The sequence below is a fragment of the Schistocerca gregaria genome, chromosome 3 (genome assembly GCF_023897955.1).
Source record: "Schistocerca gregaria isolate iqSchGreg1 chromosome 3, iqSchGreg1.2, whole genome shotgun sequence".
NCBI classification, from domain to species: domain Eukaryota; kingdom Metazoa; phylum Arthropoda; class Insecta; order Orthoptera; family Acrididae; genus Schistocerca; species Schistocerca gregaria.
Window position 1 is genome coordinate 857,408,736 of NC_064922.1, and position 25,352 is coordinate 857,434,087.

At 36.8% G+C, this 25,352-nt stretch overlaps 2 protein-coding genes across 4 annotated transcripts in view; one reads left to right on the top strand and one right to left on the bottom strand.

The window, feature by feature from the left end:
- The window catches only part of LOC126355631 (probable flavin-containing monoamine oxidase A), a 268,309-nt gene extending 255,343 nt beyond the window's left edge, over window positions 1-12,966 (bottom strand). Inside the window, exon 1 of the mRNA XM_050005996.1 lies at window positions 12,810-12,966. Coding sequence (XP_049861953.1) covers window positions 12,810-12,966 — 157 coding nt within the window. The remainder of the gene's footprint in view (window positions 1-12,809) is intronic.
- Window positions 8,806-25,352, top strand: part of LOC126354847 (E3 ubiquitin-protein ligase MARCHF5) — an 80,296-nt gene continuing 63,749 nt past the window's right edge. The window contains exons 1-4 of one of the 3 annotated variants that reach the window (XM_050004830.1): window positions 13,234-13,490; window positions 13,640-13,692; window positions 13,828-13,930; window positions 14,163-14,253. In XM_050004830.1, the coding sequence (XP_049860787.1) occupies window positions 13,860-13,930; window positions 14,163-14,253 (162 nt within the window). In that variant the 5' untranslated portion in view covers window positions 13,234-13,490; window positions 13,640-13,692; window positions 13,828-13,859. Of the gene's footprint in view, window positions 13,491-13,639; window positions 13,693-13,827; window positions 13,931-14,162; window positions 14,254-25,352 lie in introns of all 3 variants that reach the window. The other 2 variants (XM_050004829.1, XM_050004831.1) reach the window with 2 other exon arrangements.

Consider the following 25,352-nt stretch of genomic DNA (forward strand, 5'->3'; position numbering starts at 1 on the left):
CTTATTCTTGGGAATAAGCTAATATTGTTAACAAGAAATCACAGTAAGGAATATATATATTGAGAGGTCAATGTCAAAATACCCAGACTCATGAACAGAGGTCGACAAGAGGTTCGTGAACTCACACCACTTACTGCCCGAACCGCCCGTTTCTGAGCCAAAAATATCCTTGTAGAATGGGAAGAGTTACCCCAGAATATAATACCATACAACATAAGTGAATGAAAATAAGCAAAGTAGACTGATTTTTGTGTCGAAGTATAACTCACTTTTGATATGTTTGAATAGTAAAAATGACAGTATTAAGTCTTTGAACAAGATCCTTTCCATGACAGCTTACTAGCTATCTGAACACCTAAAAATTTGAACTGTTCAGTTTCACTAATCATGCGCCCGTTCTGTGAAATTAAAACGTCAGGTTTTGTTGACATGTGTGTTATAAACTGTAAAAACTGAATCTTACTGTGATTTAACATTAGTTTATTTTCTACAAGCCATGAACTGAGGTCATGTACTGCACTATTTGGAACTGAGGTCATGTACTGCACTATTTGAAACTGAGTCAATGTTGCACACAACATCCTTTAGTACCAAGCTAGTGTCATCAGCAAACATAAATATTTTATAGTTACCCGTAATACTAGAGGACATATCATTTATATGGAATGGTTATGTAGCTCTGCATAAAACAACAAGTAGCTCTGCATGAAGAACAAACAAGTAAAGTTTCATCCAAATCTGAAATGGTGGGTGAGATGGCTCAGTTGACTTCATATGACCATTACGTCAATGGGATTTATTGTAATGCTTGAACTGAGACTGGTAGTTGTCACTTTGAATAGTAGGTATTAGCTTAATCTTTTATCTAATAAAAAATGAAATATTCATTTCTGACCAGTCATTCTTTATCTCAAAGTAATTAATTAATGACACACTGCCCCATGTACAATTTCCCCCCTAAAAATTTGGGACACCAAGTGTATGAAGTCACTCAAAAATTTTAATTTACGTCTACTGGCAGTCTATGAATCACTTACAAGGGTGTGGCTAGACGTGCAACGTAGTATGCTGTAAGGAGTGTGACAGATATGACTTCTTATAGTTCTCAGTCCAAGCTGTTATTGGCCTAGATTTATCTTCATTGTCTATGTGGGATTGGTGTGCTGGGTGCTTAAGAATATTTGTCGATTCTGCCCAGCACATTAATTCCTGGAATTTTATGAGCAAGTTTTTCACAATATTTCAACACACTGCTATTCCTACGTACTATTACAACATGGTTCACTCCAGCTCTGTCCCATTAATAGTCATCTTTTTTATTCTGTCTCCACTTTCCATTTTTGTTTTTATATTGCCTGTCATATTCTGATTTTTCCACTGTCTTTCAGAGTTTAGTTTTCCTCTGGTCTGTATTGCTTTATTTTTACTTGTAATCATTCAGGGTCCATTCTTTGTACATGTTCAGTCCACCTTCTCATATTTTCTCCTAACTCTTCTTTTACATTGTACATAATTAGTTCTTTTCTGATTATATCTGTTCTTATACATCTCTTGACTCTGCTTAGAAACTTCATGTGCATACTTTGGACAAGCATTTCTCCCTTCTCCATTGCCACTTATGATTTTCTTCCATGTAATTTAACATTGGTGAAGCAAAAGTCTTAAAAACTTCAATCACAGATGTTTGAGAGTTTTCTTTTTCAGACACCTACTGATTGTTCTGCAAATATTACTGAACTCACTTTATTTTGAATGCTTTTATCATCAGCATCATATATTACAGCCAAGATATATGACGGTTTTATTTCTTCACTATTTTATTATTAATGAATTGATATTAACTAATATTATTATATTGTATATGTATATTAAAATTGACAACAATTTTAGTTGGAGTTTTGTGATAGTTTTAGTCATCTGCAGTGATATTTTCAGATTATATTGATAGCATGTCCGCAGCTTGTGGCGTTACGGTAGTGTTCTTGCTTCCCAGGCATGGGGTCCTGGGTTCGATTCCCAGTGGGGTAAGGGATTTTTCCTGCCTCAAGATGACTGGGTGTTCATAATCATTGTCATTCATCCCTATTATGATCGGAGGAAGGCAATGGCAAACCACCTCCACTACGACCTTGCCTAGTACAGCGCTGCAGGTCTCCCACATTGTCCCCTACGCTCCTCGGAGTATGGGACCTCATTATCATCATTGATAACATAGTTACTTCATTCATGGATAGCTTTTTTGCAGGTCTTTTCCTGTTCTTCAAATCAGTGTAAGGTCATCACTGCAAAGAAATGTGTTTAATACCGGCAAACCATTCAGCTGTACCCTAGTAACAAAGGAGTTACAGACATCAGCTGCTAGTGGGCATTGATATCAATGGAGCACGTTGAAAATTTGTGCCAGACTGGGATTCAAACACAGGCCCCCTGCAAACTTGGCAGCTGCATGACAACCACACCATCTGCACACTCAACCCTAGCATTCCTATCGTCAGACCAAAATTCTCATCTTATACAACACACTACTGATGTAATGGTCCTGCTCATTAGCCTCATTACTTCCGGCATCTTGCACAGATTAGATTAGATTAGATTAGATTAATACTTGTTCCATAGATCATGAATACGACACTTCGTAATGATGTGGAACGTGTCAGGTTAATAAAAGATGTCTGTACAAGAAATTACATTACACAAATATTGCATGACACAAATGATTAAGTTTTTTTTTTTTTTTTTTTTTTTTTTTTTTTTTTTTTTTTTTTTTTTTTACTTTATATCTAAAAATTCAGCCAATGAGTAGAAGGAGTTGTTTGAGCATGACGTGCATCTTCACTGAAGGGATCATTGACCACCGTTGCCTTGATTATAAATATGTGGTGTCTGTTTTTTGGACAAGTCGGAAAGAATAGACACCACGTGTATGATGTACCTTAGTGTTCACTTTAGAACTCTATAATCAAATAGCATCACTGATGTAGATTAAATAGTGTATAAGTTAAACTACAGCCTTGTCTCACTTCTTTGTCGGGACTGGGACTACCAGTTTTCCACTTATATCCAACACAAATGATATGTTCTAGTACATGCTGTGAATTGCTGATATCAGGTGTAAGGGGCATTCTCTATACCTCATTATACTCAATAGTTTCTCTCTTAAAACATAATCTAAGGTTCCTCTAAGTCTATAAATAGTAAATGTATTTTTGGCAAGGGCACCCATACCAAGGGCCAAGGGGCGAGGGGGGGCTCTGGCCCCCCCTTTCTCTCAAGGAAGGGAAAAGTACGGTGTAATAAGGTGTTTTTCTCTCAAGAAAATGATCTAAAAGATGGTATTACAGAGGTTTTTAACAGTGAGCCGAAACTAGAACCTTTTTGTATAGCTACTTACAAGTCACCATTTGTCTTCCAGAATATTAAAACTATTTCAACCCCTCCCCCCAATGAACTACTGCATGGGCACTCTTGTTTCTTGGTCATACTGTTGTCATTTTTCCAATAAGCTATTGCAAAGTAAAACTAACATCAGTAGTCAAACATTATTCCCTAAAACATATTTTTCAAGAAGCAAATATACAGCTATTGATCTGAGTCTGCTATTTACAATTCTAGCACACAGTTTTGTTAAGTTGTGTTAAGTAGGTTTATTTCTCTTATTTATTAAATGAATAAAAATGAGGAAAGGTCATTACTGATCTGCCTGTAACTCATAAGCAGAAATGCAGGTAAATGGTCGCCCTTCCTGATTTTCATCTATTGTTTTCATGTGGGAAGATTGTTTATCATGACATTTATTATATTTTATAGTTTCCATTGTGGCAGTAGCCTGTATCTTCGTCCACATATACTCTCCACAAACCACTGTGCACTGCCTGGCAGAGTGTACTTTATAGCAGTTTACACATGTTCCTATACTAGGCCCCATTCAATTTGTGTACTGAGAGGGGAAAACTGGGTCTCTCTCCACCTTTTGTACTTATCCTTATCTCTCTTACCTTATTCTCATTGTCTACATGCTGAATGAATTATGCTGATAGAAATACCATCGCCCCCTTTCTTGAATAAGTTCTGTAAATTTTGAGGTTCTCCTAGTGTCTCTGTATGGTTATGTAGGAAAGTTCTGTCTCCTAGTGTCTCTGTTTTGTATGGTTATGTAGGAAAGTTCCAACAGAATCTAATTACTTTAGGGGCATAGAACACCAATCACTAAACAGCAGCAGTGTTGAGTCTGCTGCATTTTGGCAACTGGACTTTGTTGGTTGGAGGTTATGATGTGTGAGATGGATAGAGGGAGAGAGGCAGGAGGCAAGGAGAGGGGTTAGAGGTGGGTGGCTAGGACCTCAGATGGAGGCCTGCAAATGACATGGGGACGAGAAATGGGAGGGGGTGACAGGAGGGAGGAAGGAGAAATTATTGGTTGGAGGATATGGGGTCAGATGGTTACCGGAAATTGAGGTCACGACAATTATGTGAGCAAAGGATGTGTTACAAGGATAACTCCCATCTGTGTAGTTCAAAAAAGCTGGTGGTGGAGGGGAGGATCCAGGTGACCCGACCCGATTTGTGAAGTAGTGTTGAAATCAAGCATCTTGCACTCAACAGCATGTCGTGCCAGCAGTTGGTCAACTTTTGTAATAGTTTCTTGGGAGTGGTGCAAAGATTGGGGCTGTATGAGGTTATGACAAGGCAAACCTGTTTGCGGACTGGGTTTGGAGGGTAGTGCCTGTCTACGAAGGTCTTCGCAAGACATTTGGCTCTTACAACAGCCAGTGCACCTTCTACCCTTCCCTCCCACTAGTCAGCATCTTCTGTCCACCTTTACCAATGCCACCCAACAAAATTCCACCCCAACCTATTTGCTTGGTGTCCGTTATCGTAGGTACTTGACACAGAATTCACATTCTAACATTAACATACATGCTGTTATTGTGTGAAAAATGCTCCTGCTTTCTCAGAACTTTATACCCCCCCCCCCCCCTCCTCCCACACACACAAGGATAATAATCAAATAAAAATAAATATTGAGCATGTCTTACTAATCAAGGGTACCTATTATTTCTAAAGTGGTTTATGAATCTGTGCTGCATTTATTACCACAAAGTTAAAATTCAGTTATTAAATGACACAGCATTGTTGACAACCACTTTTATTTATTTATTAATCTGCAGATAAATTTCTTTGTATGGTTGTCATCATTATACACATCACTTACAATAGTTCAAGTAACTTTGTATTCTAACCACTGCTTCTCAGTCTATTTATTCCTTAATGACATTTGTTGCATGTAATATGTCTCAATTTCCAACCATTAGCTCAATACAGAGTATCAGTACTAGAAATAAGAACAATCTACATAAAGACCTAAAATCTCTTACGCTGGTCCAAAAATGGATCCAATATTCAGGAACAAACATTTTCAATAAATTTCCAGCAACCATTAAAAACTTGGTTTCTGATAAAGCACGGATTACACAGAATTTGAAAGACGTTTTGATAAGCAACTCGTTCTACTCTATATTTCTTAACTGGGACTGTTAGACAAGCTTAAGTAAAAATGTCTGTTAGTATTCGATTCTGACAGCACTTGGTCACAGCAGTCAAGATTAGGTATGTTGTGTATGATAAATTCATTATAAGTGCATAACTGTGTTTCATTCTGACAGTGTATTAATTCTGTAAGTATTAGCACTTCCAGTTTACTGTAACATTTCGACTGTCTCCTGACAAATGACCAGGAAAGAGAGTATTATATTCGAATGATCTATGTCTTTTATGCTGTACTTTCTGACATGTTCCACAACTACGAGAATCATCTTATTATTGGATCTATGGAACAAAAACTGAATCTAATCTTATCTACATACGAAAATGGAAAAAAAAACAGGTTACACATAATATATTCACAATACAAATATACATATACAAAGTTTATCAATGTTTTAAATAAGGCAGAAGAACCTACTTCAAACAACAGAAATGAATCATTAGACTCATTCGATAATACAACTCGGTTTCGCATTGACTGGTGTAAATTACAAACTACAGTGTATTGTGTTGCTTACAATCATACTCCATACTCTTTTGTCTGTTTTCTAATTGGTCAACCTGCTTATTTATTTGTAATAATTTTATGTTGGGTGAATTCTTTAATGGGATGAAAACCTATTCATTCTATCCAGGTACAAGCAATCACTGTATCTGGTTTGATGATCATGATGGAGCTGTTTGCTTCATATCACTCAATTTTTTTAATACTTCAATGCAGTGGGTCCTTTTATGACTTTTGGTCAGTAATAATAATAATAGTAATAATAATAGTAGTAATAATAATAATAATAATAAGAAGAAGAAGAAGAAGAAGAAGAAGAAGAAGAAAATACAGTGATGGACTCAAACATCCCAGAGCAAACACACAAAGAACAACAAGCATCAATTAAACAATCAGAGGAAAACGAAATCTTAAGACAGCCACCAGAACAAGCACAAATAGAACACAAAGTGACACACGTTAGATATAGAAGAAAAATTTCAGCTGACATATATAGAATATAAAGACACAAATACAGACATTAGACCATTCTTGCATAGACCACCAAATAACCTTCAAGTCGAAACAACAATAACAACTACCAACACAATCATACAGAACAAAATAAATGAAAATACAATTATGGAAGAGTTACAACTACTGGTTTATATAGGAGCACTCACTACACTAAATACACACACTAGGCAGAGATCAGAACCAACCAACACACAGAAGAAACCCACAAAACCAGCATGGCAACACAGGCTACAGATCAGAATAGAAAAACTGAGAAAAGACATCGGACAGCTCACACAATTTATAAGGAATGAAATGTCAGACAAAAAACGAAAAAGGTTAGGTAAAATCTCCCAACAAGAAGCGATAGAGCAATTAGATGAAAAGAAGCAGAAATTACAAGCATTGGCCAAACGACTTAGAAGATACAAAAAAAGTGAAAATATGAGGAAACAAAACCAAACATTCAACACAAAACAAATGAAATTTTATCAGACAATAGATAACACACACATTAAAACAGACAATCCACCAAACATAACAGATATGGAACACTTCTGGAGCAACATATGGTCAAACCCAGTACAACATAACAGACATGCACAGTGGATACAAGCAGAAACAAGATGATACCACAAATGCCTGAAGTGATAATTTTGCAACATGAAGTCACCCGAGCAATTAATTCCACACACGATTGGAAAGCCCCTGGAAAAGATAAAATAGCAAATTTCTGGCTGAAGAAGTTCACCTCAACACATTCACATCTAACTAAATTATTTAACATATTAAAAACAAAGATTCCAAGACTTACCAAGCGGGAAAGCGCCGGTAGACAGGCACAATAAAATAACACACAAACACAAAATTTTGCAACCAGCGGCTGCTTCGTCAGGAAAGAGGAAAGGAAAAGGAAAGATGAAAGGATGTGGGTTTTAAGGGAGAGGGTAAGGCGTCATTCCAATCCCGGGAACGGACAGACTTACCTTAGGGGAAAAAAACGATAGGTATATACTCGCGCGTGCGCGCGCACACACACACAACACACACACACACACACACACACACACACACACACACACACATACACAGACATATTAAATTATTTAACAGTTACATTGCAGACCCATACACAGTCCCTGATACACTTACACAAGGAATAAGTTATCTGAAACCTAAAGATCAAGCAGACACAGAAAACCCAGCAAAATATCGCCCCATAACATGCCTACCAAAAATATACAAAATATTAACTTCAGGCATTACACAGAAATTAATGACACATACAACACAGAACAAAATTATAAATGAAGAACAAAAAGGCTGCTGCAAAGGTGCACGAGGATGTAAAGAGCAACTGATAATAGATGCAGAGGTGACATATCAAGCTAAAACTAAACAAAGGTCGCTACACTACACATACATTGATTACCAAAAAACTTTTGATAGTGTAGCCCACTCATGGTTACTACAAATATTGGAAACATAAAAAGTAGATCCTAAATTGATACAGTTCCTAAACATAGTAATGAAAAATTGGAAAACCACACTTAATATCCACACAAATTCAAATAATATCACATCACAGCCAATACAGATTAAGTGTGGAATATACCAAGGAGATTCACTAAGTCCTTTCTGGTTCTGCCTTGCTCTGAACCCACTATCCAACATGCTAAATAATACAAATTGTGGATATAATATTACTGGAACATACCAACACAAAATCACACATTTGCTATACATGGATGACCTAAAACTACTGGCAGCAACAACTCAACCAATACCTAAAGATAGCAGAAGTATTCAGCAATGATATAAATATGGCTTTCGGAACAGACAAATGTAAGAAAAATAGCATAGTCAAGGGAAAACACACTAAACAAGAAGATACTTATTGGATAACCACAGCGACTGCATAGAAGCAATGTTAAAAACAGATGCCTATAAATATCTAGGATACAGGCAAAACATAGGAATAGATAATACAAATATTAAAGAAGAACTAAAATAAAAATATAGACGAAGGCTAACAAATATACTGAAAACAGAATTGACAGCAAGAAACAAGACAAAAGCTATAAATACTTATGCGATACCAATATTGACCTATTCATTTGGAGTAGTAAAATGGAGTAACACAGAACTAGAAGTACTCAATACACTTACACAATCACAATGACACAAATATAGAATACATCGCATACATTCAGCAACAGAAAGATTCACATTAAGCAGAAAGGAAGGAGGAAGGGGATTTATCGACATAAAAAACCTACATTATGGACAGGTAGACAATTTAAGAAAATTCTTTATAGAATGACCAGAAACTAGCAAAATACACAAAGCAATCACTCATATAAATACATCAGCTACACCATCGCAATTTCATAACCACTTCTACAGCCCTTTAGATCACATAACATCAACAGATACAAAGAAAGTAAATTGGAAAAAGGAAACACTACATGGTAAGCACCCATATCATCTAACACAGCCACACATCGATCAAGACACATCCAATACATGGCTAAGAAAAGGTAATATAAACAGTGAGACGGAAGGATTCATGATTGCAATACAGGATCAAACAATACCACAACAAATAAATGCAGACTTAGCAAACAACAAATAGAAACAGTAGATCACATCACAAGCAGATGTACAATACTAGCAAATACAGAATACACCAGAAGACTTGACAATGTAGCAAAAATAATATATCAACAGCTTGCCATACAACATGAACTAATAAAACAACACATTCCCACATACAAGTATGCACCACAAAGTGTGCTGGAGAATGATGAATACAAATTATACTGGAACAGAACCAGTATAACAGATAAAAAAACACCACATACAAACCTGACATCATACTCACCAATAAAAAGAAGAAATTAACACAACTAATCAAAATATCCATACTCAAATATACAGAAGAAAACAGGAGAAAAAATTGAAAAATACATCCAACTGGCTGAGGAAGTCAAGGACATGCGGCATCAGGATAAGGTTGACATTATACCAATTATAGTATCAACTACAGGAGTCATACCACACAATACCCACCAGTACATCAACGCAATACAGCTACATCCAAACGTATAGATACAATTACAGACATCTGTAATTATTGATACATGCTCCTATTACCCGAAAGTTCCTAAATGCAATGTAACATATACCGTACAGTTAAAAGGAAGTCATGCTTGATCAAGGTCCACGTCACATACCATTTTTAACCAGACATAACGTCTGAGAAAGGAAAGAAGTAATATGAAAAGATAGTTGCTATTCACCATATGGCAGAGATGCCAAGTTGCAGATAGGCACTCATCTCCACTACACGGTGAGTAGCAACTATCCTTTTCATAATATTAAACAATTTTCATAACATTGTTACATTCCATCCTGGATTTTTGATTGTTTAATAACAGTAATAAATGGTTTATTTCTCCATAATAACTTTTACAGTCAAGGACATAATCTGTTTATAAACATATAACATTAAAATGAGTTTAAAAATAAGGATACATTATACACAGTAACATTAAAAATCCTTGATGGAGTACAAACATTTATCAATTAACTGTTCCTTTAATTTTTGTCTAAAATACATTTCCATTTAACAGTTTTATGTTATTTGGCAGTCTTTTATGGTCTATGATCTGTTGCTCTTTTATTACTTAATTTTATGTGGTAATCCTCTCCTTTTCTTGTATTATAATTATGGATTTCCCTACTGGTTATATTATGCTCCATATTTTCTTTTACAAACAGTATAGTCCTGAAAACATCGAGCGAATACTCTGTTAGTATGCTAGGCTTAATGAAGTATTCTCTACAGGACTGATATTTACTAATATTAGCTATTATCGTAACTGCTCCTTTGTGGGCTCTGAAAGCCCTATACATGTAAACCATTGATGCCCCACCCCAATCTCGATACCATATTGTTGGTGGGAGTGCTTAATTCCAAAACAGATTTGTCTTAAGACAGGTGATGATATTACACTTGAAAGGCGTTTAAGCATTTAGGTGCTACAGGAGGTCTGTTTTACACGTGTAACAGATGTGCTCCTTCCATGTAAAATGTTCATCTACTGTAATATCCAGGAATTTATGTTTCTCAATTGTTTCAACTCATAACTCTGGTTCACCGTCCACTTGTCTTGATTTATAATGTAGTAGAAACTGCATCAGAATTGCCTTTGCCTAATTAAGTGCTACTTTGTTTTCGGTGAGATATTCTGCAATGAGACTGACGTTCTCTGCATCATTTTGCACACCTTACTGTTTTGTAGAGCTCCAGCTTATGAAGGAGGTATCGTCAGCATAATTTACTAGGTTTGAATTTTGAGGAATTAATATATCACTGATGTCCACAATACACAGAAGTGGCCCTATAATACTTCCCTGAGGGACTCTACAGTTAAGGATTTTATAAGATGATTTTACTGTTTGTACATGTTCCCCAGTTGTATGATACACCTTAACACATTGACCCCTGTCAGGAAGGTAAGATGTTAACAAATCTAATGCCACCATCCTAACTCCAAAAGTTTCTAATTCATACAGAAGAATACAATGACTTACAGAGTCAAAAACCTTGGATAGGTCTAAAAAGGTGTCTACAAATTTGTTTCTGTCATCAAGTTTATTCAATATTGCTTGAAAAAATGTAGCTACAGCTGGTACTTCAGACCTGCCCTTCCTGAAACAATGCTGACAGTTTTTTAATAGATTGTACTTACAGAAAAATGATTCCAGTTGATCAGTACGTTGCCTTTCTAACACATTATAAACTATTGACGTCAGTAAAATAGATCTATAATTTTGTATATCAGTGACTGCTCTGCACTGATCTTATCTCAGTGACTTTTAGCGTATCAGGAAATGACCCCCGATTGTGATGGCTCGTTTTTGCAATTTGAACATATTTACCACATTCTGTGCATTTGTGCCACAGAATATTATGCCATAACTGATATTAGAATGTATGTGTGCATAGTATGTTGCTCTTAGGCACGAGCTATTACACACTGTGGTTACTAGTCACAAGGCATAGCATATAGTGCTAATTCTTTTTCCTAGTACCCCAATATGTTCATCCCATTTTATACATACCGTAAAATTTTGCGCGCACTACACTCTCTAGGGATTTGTTATGTATTTTAAGTTTTGTTATATTAGGTTTGTATTTATGTAGAAGTTTATGTTATTAGCCTTTTTTACATTGAAGAGTTACTTTATTCTTACTTGACCAGTTGTGAACCACCCTAAGTGTCTTTTCAGCATTTACTTCTAACATTTCTAAGTGTCCTTTCTGTAATAATCATACTGCTGTCCTCAGCAAATAACATGGTTTCTCCTCATGTAAACCACAGTGAGAAGTCAATGTATATTAGAAACAGTACTGGGTCTCACACGCTCCCTTGAGGATCTCCGGTGTTCAAGTATTCTGTGTCTGAAATATGTTTCACCGTATTGTTAGAGCCACTTGAAATTTAGGATCTCTACCCTCTGCACATTGTCTGCTAGAGAAGGCCTAAACCATTTATTTACCACCCCATCTCCCTTATTTCTAGTGCATCAAGTTCACCTACAAGTATTTCATGATCAACTGTGTCAAATGCTTTACTGCCATCTAGGATAATGCTTGTTACTTGTTCTCCTTTATGTAGGGCTTCTAACACCGCTTTTGTAAATCTTGCTAAAGCAGCTTCTGTTCCCTTCCCAGACCTAGTCGAATTGTACACCTCACACAGAAGTTGGTATTTATTTAAATAATCCACAAGTCTGTTTTTCATAATAGTTTCTATCACTTTTGCAAAGGAAGACAGTAGTGGAACTGTTCTGTAATTCTCTATATTATCTGTACCACCTTTCTCATGAATGGGAAGTACTTCTACCTGCTTTGGTAATTAGACAAGTAACATGCTAATGCTGTCTTCAGTAGTCACATTTTAACTTCATCTTGACTTGTGGGCATTTTACTCCAAAGTTTATGTAAGATCCTGCTGATTTCCTCCTCACAGACGGTTAGCAGCAGCTGTGTAAGGTCCATAATTAGTTGTAGCTGTACGTTGCATTTCACATACAAGTACGTATGAGAATAGATATCGCGTTCGAGAGAACGTCATATTTCTCGTTTCAATCTTTAAGAACGCAAGAAAGTAAGTTTACAGTTTTAATACGTAGATTCAAATCTATGGGAAGAAAACATGTCATGGCCTGACAAAATAAGAGGTTAATATCTCACCCTTCGCTTCTAGCACAATTACACGCAGACTTGGGTCCTTCTTTAAAATCCTATATGCTGCTGTCAAACCCGACAGCCCAGCACCAATAATCGCAATATCAACAGCAGTGTAGAGACGTCCAGACCAACTTTCTTGCGACAAAAGGGAGTTACTCATTTTCAGTAACAAACTGCCATCTGTTTCACCAATACATCAGCGATTATTAGCATTTGCTGATATAAAGTAGCCGCTAGCTTAAATCAGGTGCTCCATGGTGCATAATACCTCCTTGGGCTCGCGTATTTATTGTATTCACAGATAATCGTCTAAGCAATTCTGCAGTGCAGATGTTAGGGGGCGTACAGAAAGAATTTCAGCCCTGCGCATTTACACTTTATGACGTATTTATTAACGACACAATACACGTCCAAGGTGAGACTTTAGAAAGCGCTGATTAACTAACGCGTGTAAAATCAGTCTTGTTACACCATATCGAAATCAGTAAATGATCACAGATGTATTTGTTTGCAACAATCATTCCAAAGATATTCGTAAGTGTTTGCTAAAAGCCGCTGAGCAGTGTTGTGTGTGGGAACTGGGAAGATCATTTAATTGCTGGAATGTAGACACATGTGTCAGCACAACAAAATTTCGTTCGTAACGTGAGATAAGTGTGTAACGACTGCTGGTGATTCATTCGAGTATGTTTCTTAACGATATGTGTTTTTTTTTCTGTTTAGTTTAAGAAATGTTTACGGTTCACTATATAAGTCTAAATAATCTGACAAACCATGACAATAATGAATCAAAATAGCTTATGAATGTGCTATTTCATGATGATTGATTTCAGTTGATACGCAAACAACATAAAACCCACATGTTCCAGTACAAAGTCTCATTAAGGTGATAAATAAATATGAACTACATTATGAGAAAATCTGCCTCACGACGTTTAATCTACACTTTATTTCATATATGAAGCTGTGGATCCCCCTAAGTTCTCAAGGAATTGTCAAATATTTTTTTATCTCTTATCAGAAACTGATATGTTGGAATCGTGACAAAGTGAGATGGCTGGAAGAGAACGGGAGGAAAGTGCCAATCAGCTAGTAGGTGCGACGTCCAGGTTAGATGAAGAAAGGTAATGCAGTTTCTCTCCATATAATATTGATGCACTGTATGCTTTTTTGATTTTGTTGGTGTTATTTGTCTGTTTCAATTGTAATAATGTGTTTGTAGAGTAGATGAAGTAAAATGCAGTTGTTAGTGATTTTACCATCAAATAATTTGAGAACGGGTTCTGATAGTTGCTGCTGTTGTTAAGATTTGTGTCATGATGTATTTGCTGTTAACATTTTGTCATGTTTCAATAGGAGGACGTGCTGGGTTTGCTTTGCCACTGATGATGATGACAGTGAAGCAGAGTGGGTGCATCCCTGCAATTGTCGTGGTACAACTAAGTGGGTAAGTAAGGGTAAACATCAGTTTTTAGTTTACTGTGTGAAGATAAAGCATTGTTTTCATATGCACTTGGATTGCATTTTGTATTCGTGTGTCTTTTGAGCATCTTAAATCAGTCTACATAATTTTAATTTTCTCTGTCCTTGTTTGATATAAGTCGTGTTGGTTTCCTATTTGGAAATTGTTTCACAGGCAAAGGTTGGTTAATAGTGTCAAACGGGGTTTAATGTTTCAGCAGTCATGTTTGCCACCATCAGGTTCATTGATGAACTGATTATTCCCTTAATTTGGAATAACAATTATTGTAAAAAGTCAATTTATTATTCTTTCCATGTCAGATTTTTGAGGATTAGACTTACCGTCATCTAGGAGATTCAGGCCATGACAGTTAGTCGTGGATTATAATACAGCCATCTATGAGAATGGTAAGAACACTATGTGAGATAAGTGAGAGTAATTTGCATTTTTTATTGTCTTCGGGTCATGGTCAAGCATACTGGACAATGTTCCCCTTTAAATGATTACTCTGTTTTGTTAACATTGTTTATTCAAGTTTGTTCTTCTGTTTGCCTTATACTTTTAAAAAGAGATTTTTGTAAAGCTTGTCCTTCTGTTCTCGAGATTTTACATCAGTCATTGGTCTCCCTAATTCTCAGCTTTGAATGTTGGGTTCATCTTTGATCTGTTGTTAGAGATGTTTCTTGGCTTCAACTGCAAACCAGTTTCTTCTTGTTTGTTTTTCCCCAAAGGATCTTCATTATGCAACATTCCACTGCATGAGTGTTTCCTATGACATTCAGAATCTCTACCCGCACCCTCTCTCCTTCACATTTTTCAGTAAGATGCAGACATAAAGCATTGCTGTCAATTTGTTACCTAAAGCCTGCCTTACCACAACCTAGATTGCGGGGAGAGGAAGAAGGGGGGGGGGGGGGGCTGTTAAAATAAGTAAATTTGTCAGACATATCAGCAGACTATGTACTGTGACAACTTGACAGTTCCATTAATATTTACAATAAACTGCATCTTATACATGAAAGAAATTCAACAGGACTGCCAGTTAAGACAGTCAGCACATTAACACAATGTTACCAGTGCTGTTTTCTGTCCACAGACTGTTTTGCTGCACTGCTGCAACCTACATTCACTTGAATTGGCTTAACAAAGTCAAACCCTTGTCTCTGTCTCCAATATTTATCCACCACACTTCCCTCTATTACCAAATTGACTTCCTTGATGCCTGAATGCATGTAGTATAAACTATTCTCTTTTTATTTTCAAATTGTACAGTAGGTTTTTCTCTCCAGTTTGACCACCTCTTTGTTAGTTAACAAATGTACCCATGTAATGCTTATCATTCGTCTTTAGCACAACATTTCAAAAGCTTCTGTTCTCTTTCTTATCTGTGCTGCTTAGAGCCCTCACGTCCGCCACCATAGCTGAGTGGAGAGCACACCAGCTTGTCATGCCGAGGGCCCCGGGTTCATTTCCTGGCTGGGCTGGAGATTTGCACCACTCAGGTATACTGAGTGTTTGTGCCATCATCATAATTTCATCAATGCGCAAGTCGCCTAAGTGGCGTCACTTCAAAAGACTAGCACCAGGCGATCAGGTCTACCCGCCGGGAGGCCCTCACCACACATCATTTCGTTTTGTAGCCCTCATTTCACTTCTATACAAGACTACACTCAAGACAGTTGCCTTGAGAAAAATATTGTCTAACACTAGACTTTATGTTCAATGTTAACAAATTTCTCTTCTGATACTTTTCTTGCCATTGCCAGTCTAAATTTTAAATCCTCTCTTTTGATCAACATTATGAAAGCTGCACACATGGGGAATGTGGATACCACAATATTTTTTCTTTTAGTATTTGGTCGATATATTATCTTTCAGTTCAGAACGTTTCTGTGGCTCTAGTCTATATCCATATCTGTTACTTCTAATTCTCTCTCTCTCTCTCTCTCTCTCTCTCTCTCTCTCTCTCTCTCTCTCTCTCTCTCTCTCTCTCTCTCTCTCTCTCTGTGTGTGTGTGTGTGTGTGTGTGTGTGTGTGTGTGTGTGTGTGTGTGTGTGTGTGTGTGTGTGTGTGTGTGTGTCCATAGTTCACCCTTCATAACTGTACTCCCAGATAATAGTTGTGTGTGTTGATAAATTAAGTGTATTTTGAATGCTTGCTTAGTCATTGCAGTACTTGTAATATCCACTATAGTGTAGTTGTCACCTGTTTTATGTGCTACCCAAATAGTAAAATACATGCAAATTAGTTGTGGAACTCTGGAAACTACCACACTCATCATGGAAATATTAAGTTTGATGACAGCAGACAGACCTGACCTCTTTGAGGAAGTCCACATTGAAACTGATATCAGTGATCATGATACGATTGTGGCAACAGTGATGCACTAGATAGGTATGTACCCAGTAGAGCAATTCATAATGGGAGGGAACCTCCATGGTATACTGTCACTTAAAGAATCTTGTAAAGGAACAGAGATTACAGCATAATACATGTAAAACAAAGTGGAGGGCTAAAGATAGATAGATTCTGAGTGAAACATGTTTGGCTGTCAAAAGCAGTGCTTGATGCCTTCAGTGACTATGGTAGCAGAATATTGTAAATTAAAATTTTACAAATTCCAAGAAATGCTCTTTATATATAAAGGTCAGAATTGAAACTGAGGGTAACAAGCAAAAGCTGAAATGCTTAACTCCATTTTTGAATCTTCCGTTACAAAGGAAAACCCAGGAGAATTGCCCAAATTTGACGCCAGTACCACTGAAAAGATGAATGAAATAAGTATTCATGTCAGTTGTCTTCAGAAACAGCTGACATTGTTAAAACTGAACACAGCTCAAGGCTCAAGTGGAATCCCTATCATATTCTATACTGAATTGTGGTTGAGCTAGCCCCTCTTCTAACTATATCTATTATAGATTCCTCAAACAGAAAACTGTACCCAGTTCTTGGAAAAAGGCAAAGGTCACATCCGTCTGCAAGGAAGGTAATAGAAGTGAGCCACAAAACTACCATCCAATATCCTTGCCATCGATTAGTTGTAGAATCCTATAATGTATGCTAAGCTCAAACATGATGCGGTATCTTGAACATAATGACCCCCTCCATACCAACCAGCATGGATTTTGAAAACATCGATCATGTGAAACCAGACTTGCACTTTTCTCACATAACATACTGAAAGCTTTGAATTAAGGCAACAAGGTATGTACAGTATTTATTGCATTCTGAAAAGCATTTGACTCTGTACCGCACCACGCTTATTATCAAATGTATGATCATGTGGAGTGTCGAGTAAAATTTGTGACTGGATTGAGGACTTTATGGTAGGGAGGACACAGCTTGTTATACTGGATGGTTGTAGAAGTAACTTCAGTTGTGCCCAAAGGAAGTGTGTTGGGATCCTTGCTAGTCATATTGTTTATTAATGACCTTGCAGACAATATTAATAGCAGCCTTAGACGTTTTGCATATGATAGTCATCTATAATGAAGTACTGTCTGAAGGAAGCTGCATAAATATTCAGGCAGATCTTGATAAGATTTCAGTGTGGTGCAGAGGTTGACAACTTGCTCCAAATTTTCAGAAATGTAAAACAGTGTACTTCACAAAATGGAAAAAAAGAAGTGTCCTTTGACTATAATATCAGCGAGTCTCTGTTGGAATAGGCCAACTCGTACAAATATTTGGGTGTAACCTTTCATAGGGATATGAAATGGAATGATCACATGTTCTTTTGTGGGTAAAGCAGGTGGTAGACTTTGGTTTATTGGTAGAATACTGGAGAAGCGCATCAGTCTGCAAAGTAGATTGCTTACTCATGTGACCAGTTCTAGAACATTGCTCAAGTGTATTGAACATGTACCTGATAGAACTAACAGGGGATATTGAACGTATTCAGAGAAGGGCAGCACAAATGGTCACAGGTTTGTTTAATTCGTACGAGAGACTTCTAGAGATTCTAAAGGAACGAACTTGCAGAATACTGAAAAAGTCTATTAACAGTGTTTAAATAATTGGCTGTAAATGATGACTCCTAGGAGTATACTACATCCACCCCCTATGTATTGCTCACATAGGAATTGTGAGGATAAGATTAGAATAATTGCTGAATGTGCCGAGGCACTCAGTCATTCTTTCCACACTCCATACATGAATGGAACAGGAAGAAACCTTAACAACTGGTACAATGGGACGTACCCTCTGCCATGCACCTCATGATGATTTGCAGAGTATAGATGTAGATGTAAATGTAGGACAAAAAGACTAAAGTTTCTAAAATGTTTACCACAAATTTGGACCATTAGAAAGATAATGTGTGAATTTAATGAACCAAACTACATGGCCAGGCAGTCAAGATGAGTTCTTAAAGAAAAAGGATTTTTGGAAGATTCATATTTAAAACCAGGGAAAAGCTTGCCAATAGAGACAGTGGAAATTGTACACTCATTTTATGGAGATGATGTAGTTAGTAGGCAATGCAATCTATAAAAGACTCTGTGACAGTGACTGAATCAGACAGGAGTAAGTCAATGATTTCAAAAAGACACATATTGTGTAACCTTGAAGAAGCACACACATTTTAAAGACAAGTTTTTCAGCATAAAAATGAGTTTCTCTAAATTTGCTGAATTGAGATCTGAACATTATATGTTAGCTGGTCAAAGGGGCACACACCTTTTGGGTATACACAAATCACAAAAATGTGAAACTAATAATAGAAAATACTAAATAGAAAATTGCAACAAAAAGCTAAAATTCAAAATTACAAGCAGTGCCTTGCAAAAGTTCTTTGTAACCCATTGTCTATCAAATTCACCTTTCAAAAAAGAAAAGTCTCAAAACTTTTCTGACAACCACATTTCAAAACATTCCAAAAAAGTTACTCAGTTTTTCAGACGAGTCTTTTGCCTAGTACAAAAACAAAAATCTTCTTAAACTTCTGTTTCCATGAATTAATTGTATAGTGAAAGCAGGGTGTCACTTTTTGCTACAGCATATGGCAAAGGGACATGTGACAGTGTTGGAGGATCTGCAAAGAGACTTGCAGTTTGTGCCAGTTTGCAAAACCATATGAAAACCTAACACAACTTTTTGAATGAGCAGTAGAAAACATTATCAATGTAGAGCTTGAGAAGACTTTCTTAAATCAGAAAGTTTATTGGGAAAAAAAGCTTTAAACAATCATTGACCATCAAAGGAATGCATCAGTACCGCATATTAATTCCAAAAAGAAGGCCAATGGAAAAACTTTTTGTTGGGATGCAGAATTTTGCAAAAAGGAAGTGTCAAAATCTCCTGATAAACTAAAATTAGCAGACATACCAGGCTATATCACTGTCTCTGTCAAGCAAACTAGGTCCACAAGTATATCTTACAGAAAAATGGAGAAACTAATGGAGTAAAGATAACTTTTTGTCCAGTTGGGCCATCTACATGCTTCTCATACCCAAGAAATGATGACATTTTGTTGGTATCAGTAATGGGTGTTCTGGTGATAGTAAATCCTGTGATGCATACTGGAAAATCATGACTGTGTTTGTTTATTTTTCATGAAAATGTTAGTATTAGTAATACTGTAACAATTAACATGAGTACACATTCCAATTATTGGAAATAGCTTCAGTCATTGTCCTTTTCTTCTTCTCTTACTAATATAGAAATTATCATCCCAAATTTATATTTTGGCCTGTGCTTTCTTGCAATACTTGCCACTCATGCAATAAATTTGGAAATTTTAATATATTTACATTAAAAATATCTTAAATATTGTTTTGAAAAGAATTTTCTGATATTAACCTCTACATTATTCTATACTATATGAAAGGGTGTGAAAAATGTGTTGTAAAGTGTGTTGTAAAATGGTATGTATCTCAGGTCTGTAGTTAAATTAGGAAAGTTTCTTCAGAAACTCTAAAAACTGCTGTGCCTTGTTTTTGTATCCAGCTATGATAAATTTACAGCTCTGTAAACAAGTTGGCATAGCTCAGTAAAATTTCATATTTTTCTATGTCTATACCAACAGTACACCAGTGCCAAATTTCAAGAAAATATGAGATGGTGAGGTAGCAAATGGTCTTTTTTGTGTTGGTTTGATATGGTATGCCCCAGATATTATAAGAAATTAAAGAGAAAAGGACCTTAACAAGATGGTTATGTAGTGTGTTCTATTCCTCAGTACTATAGATGTCAAGCCTAGTGGTAAAGCACTGGGCTGAAAACTGAAGGTTGCAAATCCAGGTGTAACCACAGATTTGTCATTATGTGTTTTAAGCTTCACCTCTCAATGATGTGAAGAGTTGTCACAAAAAACATATGGCTGGTTAAGCTGTAGGTCCTTTTCCCCTGATTGGATAAATGGGGTTGGTTATGGCCACGCAAGTCACTGGAAGTCACATCCAATTGAAAGACTTGTGCCAGGCCACTGAACCACACAAAATTATTATTATTATTATTATTATTATTATTATTATTATTAATGAGACTGGTTTGATGCTACTCTATCCTGTGCAAGATTCTTCATCTCCCAGTACTTGCTGCAACCTACATCCTTCTGAATCTGTTTAGTGTGTTCATCTCTTGGTCTCCCTATACGATTTTTACTCTCCACACTGCCCTACAATACTAAATTGGTGATCCCTTGATGCCTCAGAACATGTCCTACCAACCGATCCCTTCTTCTGGTCAAGTTGTGCCACAAACTTCTCTTCTCCCCAATCCTATTCAATACTTCCTCATTAGTTATGTGATCTACCCATCTAATCTTCAGCATTCTTCTGTAGCACCACATTTCGAAAGCTTCTATTCTCTTCTTGTCCAAACTAGTTATCGTCCAATACTCGATATTAACAAATCTCTCTCCTTCAGAAACATTTTCCTTGCCATTGTCAGTCTACATTTTATATCCTCTCTGCTTCGACAATCATCAGTTATTTTGCTCCCCAAATATCAAAACTCCTTCACTACTCTAAGTGTCTCATTTCCTAATCTAATTTTCTCAGCATCACCCTACTCAATTCGACTACATTCCATTTCCCTCGTTTTGCTTTTGTTGATGTTCATCTTATCTCCTCCTTTCAAGACACTGTCCATTCTGTTCAACTGCTCTTCAAAGTCCTTTGCTGTCTCTTGACAGAATTACAATGTCATCGGCGAACCTCAAAGTTTTTATTTCTTCTCCATGGATTTTAATACCTACTCTGAATTTTTCTTTTGTTTCCTTTACTGCTTGCTCGATATACAGATTGAATAACATTGGGGAGAGGCTACAACCCTGTCTCACTCCCTTCCCAACCACTGCTTCCCTTTCCTGCCCGTCGACTTACTACTTCATATTAGTAGTAGAGATGATTTATTTCGCCCTGCGTGTATAATCCTCAAAAGTGGATTTTTAAATTGAAGTGGTGGCACACACTGGTCTGACCTTTTATCTTGGTAGTGCATTCACCATTCTGCAGAGTTGGTTGTATGCCAGATGCAATCACATCTGATAAATAGAGCTAAGATTGATTATTTTTCAAATTAAGCTTCATATGGATTATCCTCTCTAACAGTCTAGTTTTTAGGTGAAAATTAGATCCTTATCGTCCTCACCAAGGCTACAAGTAAGTTCTCTTAAAATGATAACAGCTATATTGATTTTGGTGTCATTCACTGCTGTGGAGTGAGACAGTTTACAATTTGATTCGGGAGTTTGTCTAGCTTTCCTTATACTAAATCACTATAATGAACAGCAGCTTATGCTTAAAACATTATGTATCCCGATGATAGTTTTATGTAGACAGATGCGAGCTGCTCAGGCAGGAGGGATCGTGTTTTCTGCATATTGGTAGGAAGTAATGGTTTTTGAGGGATGGGTAAAAAAGAAGTAAAGGGAGATGGCTGGGAAGAGTGGGTGAATGTCTAGTGATTTTAAGTGGGAGTGTTGTGGGGGCGGGGGGAGATGTCATGGAGACAGAGGTGGTGCTGGGACAGCTGTTAGCTGTGGCTAAGATCAGAGATTTATGGGATCAAAAGATGTGTTGGAGGACAATCCCTATCCACTTAATTAAGAGCACCTAGTATAGTGGGGGGGAGGGGGAGGAGGAATGTTGTGCCTAAATGACACAAGCTGTAATGCATTAACTCAAGTTGAGGCTGTTGTTTGCAGTTTGACTGTGGCCATGCAATTGCTTGGGCAGGTATATGATGGTCACGCCCACATAAAATGCTCTGCATGATCCCAGCATAAGTGGTAAATGATTTGGCTGCTTATAAAGGTGGTCTTGCCTCTGATAGGATAAGATAGTCCTCCACTGGGTAGGTGTGTCATACAGGTCATGCATCAGCACCTCCCACAAGGGTACAAGACACGTGGCAAGGGCTAGGGAGTAATATGTGATTTAAGGATGGTTTTAGGATATTTTTTAGATTTGGGTAGTCAGTGGAAAACCACTTTTGGAGGTCATGAGGAGGATTGTTGGTAGGATGTTCATTTCCAGGCATGATAAGTAGTTGAAATCGTAGTGAAGAATATGGATAAATTGTACCAGTCCACGGTGGTACTGGGTACTGAGGACAGTGTCCCTTTGCAGTTGGTGATCAGTGGAATCACTTTTGATATGCCATGGGAAATCTGTTCATGGGCTAGGTTTGTGGATAATGCTGCAGTGTATCAGTTGCTTTATTCGTGCTTGTACTTATGTAAGTAGTACGTACAAGTGTGTACACTATCTCGCCTGGTGTTCCAGTCTGCCATGCTAATCATTCTCCTTCACATGGCAGTTATGTGTGTAACTGTAAAAGAGATTGTTCTCCAACTAACATCACTGAATCGACAAATATTCGCACCTCAGTTTAACTCGTGTGCTCTTCAACGTCATAAATGACATTTCACATTGACATCTTGCTGAACACAAGATTGATATTACAATTGCCTGAGCAGACAGTGTTCTCACATGAGGACCACATTGCTTGATATCTCTGCACAGAGAAGAAGCTGATCGCACATTGCTGTCTGCAGTGCTATTCTGTGGGCCAAACTCTTCTCTGGCACGGCGCCCGCATGGAGCAAACAGCCCCACATCACAACAGGTGTTGATGTTTTTAACACCCATACCATTCCCCATATATATGGTATTCATTTCTCACTCCATCATCCCACAGAATTTCCCACATAGTGGGCTGTCCAATCTAACTTACACATTAAGTAATTTTCCAACACTTTTCATCAGCTAAGTTAATTCTTGAGTGTGACATGCTGTTTCATACAAAATAACCTGTGACACTACATATACTCTCACATAGGTGAAAGGTGTTGAAATTATTCATTTGCATTGAGCTTGTGATACTTCTTGTTTAATTTATTGTTGAGGCTTAGTGTGGTACTGAACACCTCTTTTAAGACTGCTCCTGTTATGTACTTTCAAGAACAAAAGAAAATAGAAACTTCATTATTCCATTTAAGTTTAATTTTATTATCTTTGTATACCTTTGCACATTTTTAGACCAACTTTAAGGGGAATTGTACTGAAAAACTGTCAAAAAATCATTTTTTAAAAATTTTTTCGTAAAAAAGTCACTGTAGTTTTCTGAACGAGAAAAAGTTTACTATCAGGAAAATGGACCACAGAAAGTACCAAAATTAGAGGACTGCACACACCACAACATCCCCGTGGCACAAAGTGAGCTCTGTTAAAAATAAAGTTTTGCTGTCATTTGGTTCATTTTTATGACTTTTGAGACCATTAAGCAGATTTTGGTGTGAATATTTTGTTTACTGCGAAATAATTGTGTGTGTGATTTTCTTATTCCACTTGAAAGCAATGGGAAGCAATGACAGTGCAGTCTCAAGGCTTAATATTATGGAACTGATGAAAGTGCATGTTGGACTGAATATGCATAGAGCTCTAATAGCCATTGACTGAAGGAGACTCTTCGAAGCAGAAAAATTGTTGTTGGAAGCCACCAAAGAAGCAAGTAATGTGTAAAAGAGAAGCAACGAAGAACACAGGAAACGGGATGAATATGGACCTGACATGCATTCGTACCATACATTTGTTTAATAGAAAAAGCAAGTTATATCTTTAACTTGAATTTCCTGAAAGTTGAATAGTTTCCTGTTGTGATACACTTTGGCTAAAATGTATTAAAGATAGAGAGCTGAAATTTTGTATACTGTCTTAAAACATGCTTCACTAAAAAGTAGACTATTCTTGTGACTTGACTTTAAAAATAAAATGCTATTTGAAGAAAAACCCTGAATTCATTTCCAAAATATTTGATAATCATACTTTAAAAAATTTTGTGCTACAATTTATGACAGCACCATCTTTTCAATAGTCTACTCTAAAGATAATAGTGTAAAGAACTTAAAAGACAAAAAAATTCTACTTTGTTTGAGTTTTGAGTAATGTGTACCTGTGATGTACATAAGTAATCAGCATGGTTTATTTCACTTGCTACAAAAAAATAAAAATAAACAAAGTATGAGAGCTAAAGCTATGGTTCATACATAAAAATGTTTCCGAAAGGTGTCTTTAAAGATGGTAAGCATTATATAGGCTTACAAATCTTATTCTTTCAGTTCCACTGTTTAGAAAACGATAATTTTGTCAAGGTTTCCCCTAGTACTCAGGGACCAGTCTCCATAAAATTTATTTTTCGTCTGCTTCGATGAGAAACAAGATTTCATACAATTTTGGAACCTGTGTGACCTTTTTCACTTACATTCCTTTACATCATCATCAGTTACTCTTTCATTACATTTCTTCAACAGTTATCATTTTGATTAATGGTGCTTTCCCATTTGAAGAATGCTTCTACACTACTGTCACTTAATTTCTTATAAGAACGCTAAAATACCTTCATTCAGAGAGGAAGATACTCCTTCATTATTCATAACACCAGGCGGGTGTTACCCTACAATGGTAAAGGTCGTCCTGTTCATGAGTACCTTGTCTAGGCATAGGTCATCTCAGCCGTGAGTTGATGTAGCCTTACAAGGTAAAAAAAGGAAAAAGAAAGTGAAGGCCATCCCATTTGTAGGTTCACATTGCATAACCCAGGGCATCTCAGTTATGGGTCCACCTACACTATTTTCCACC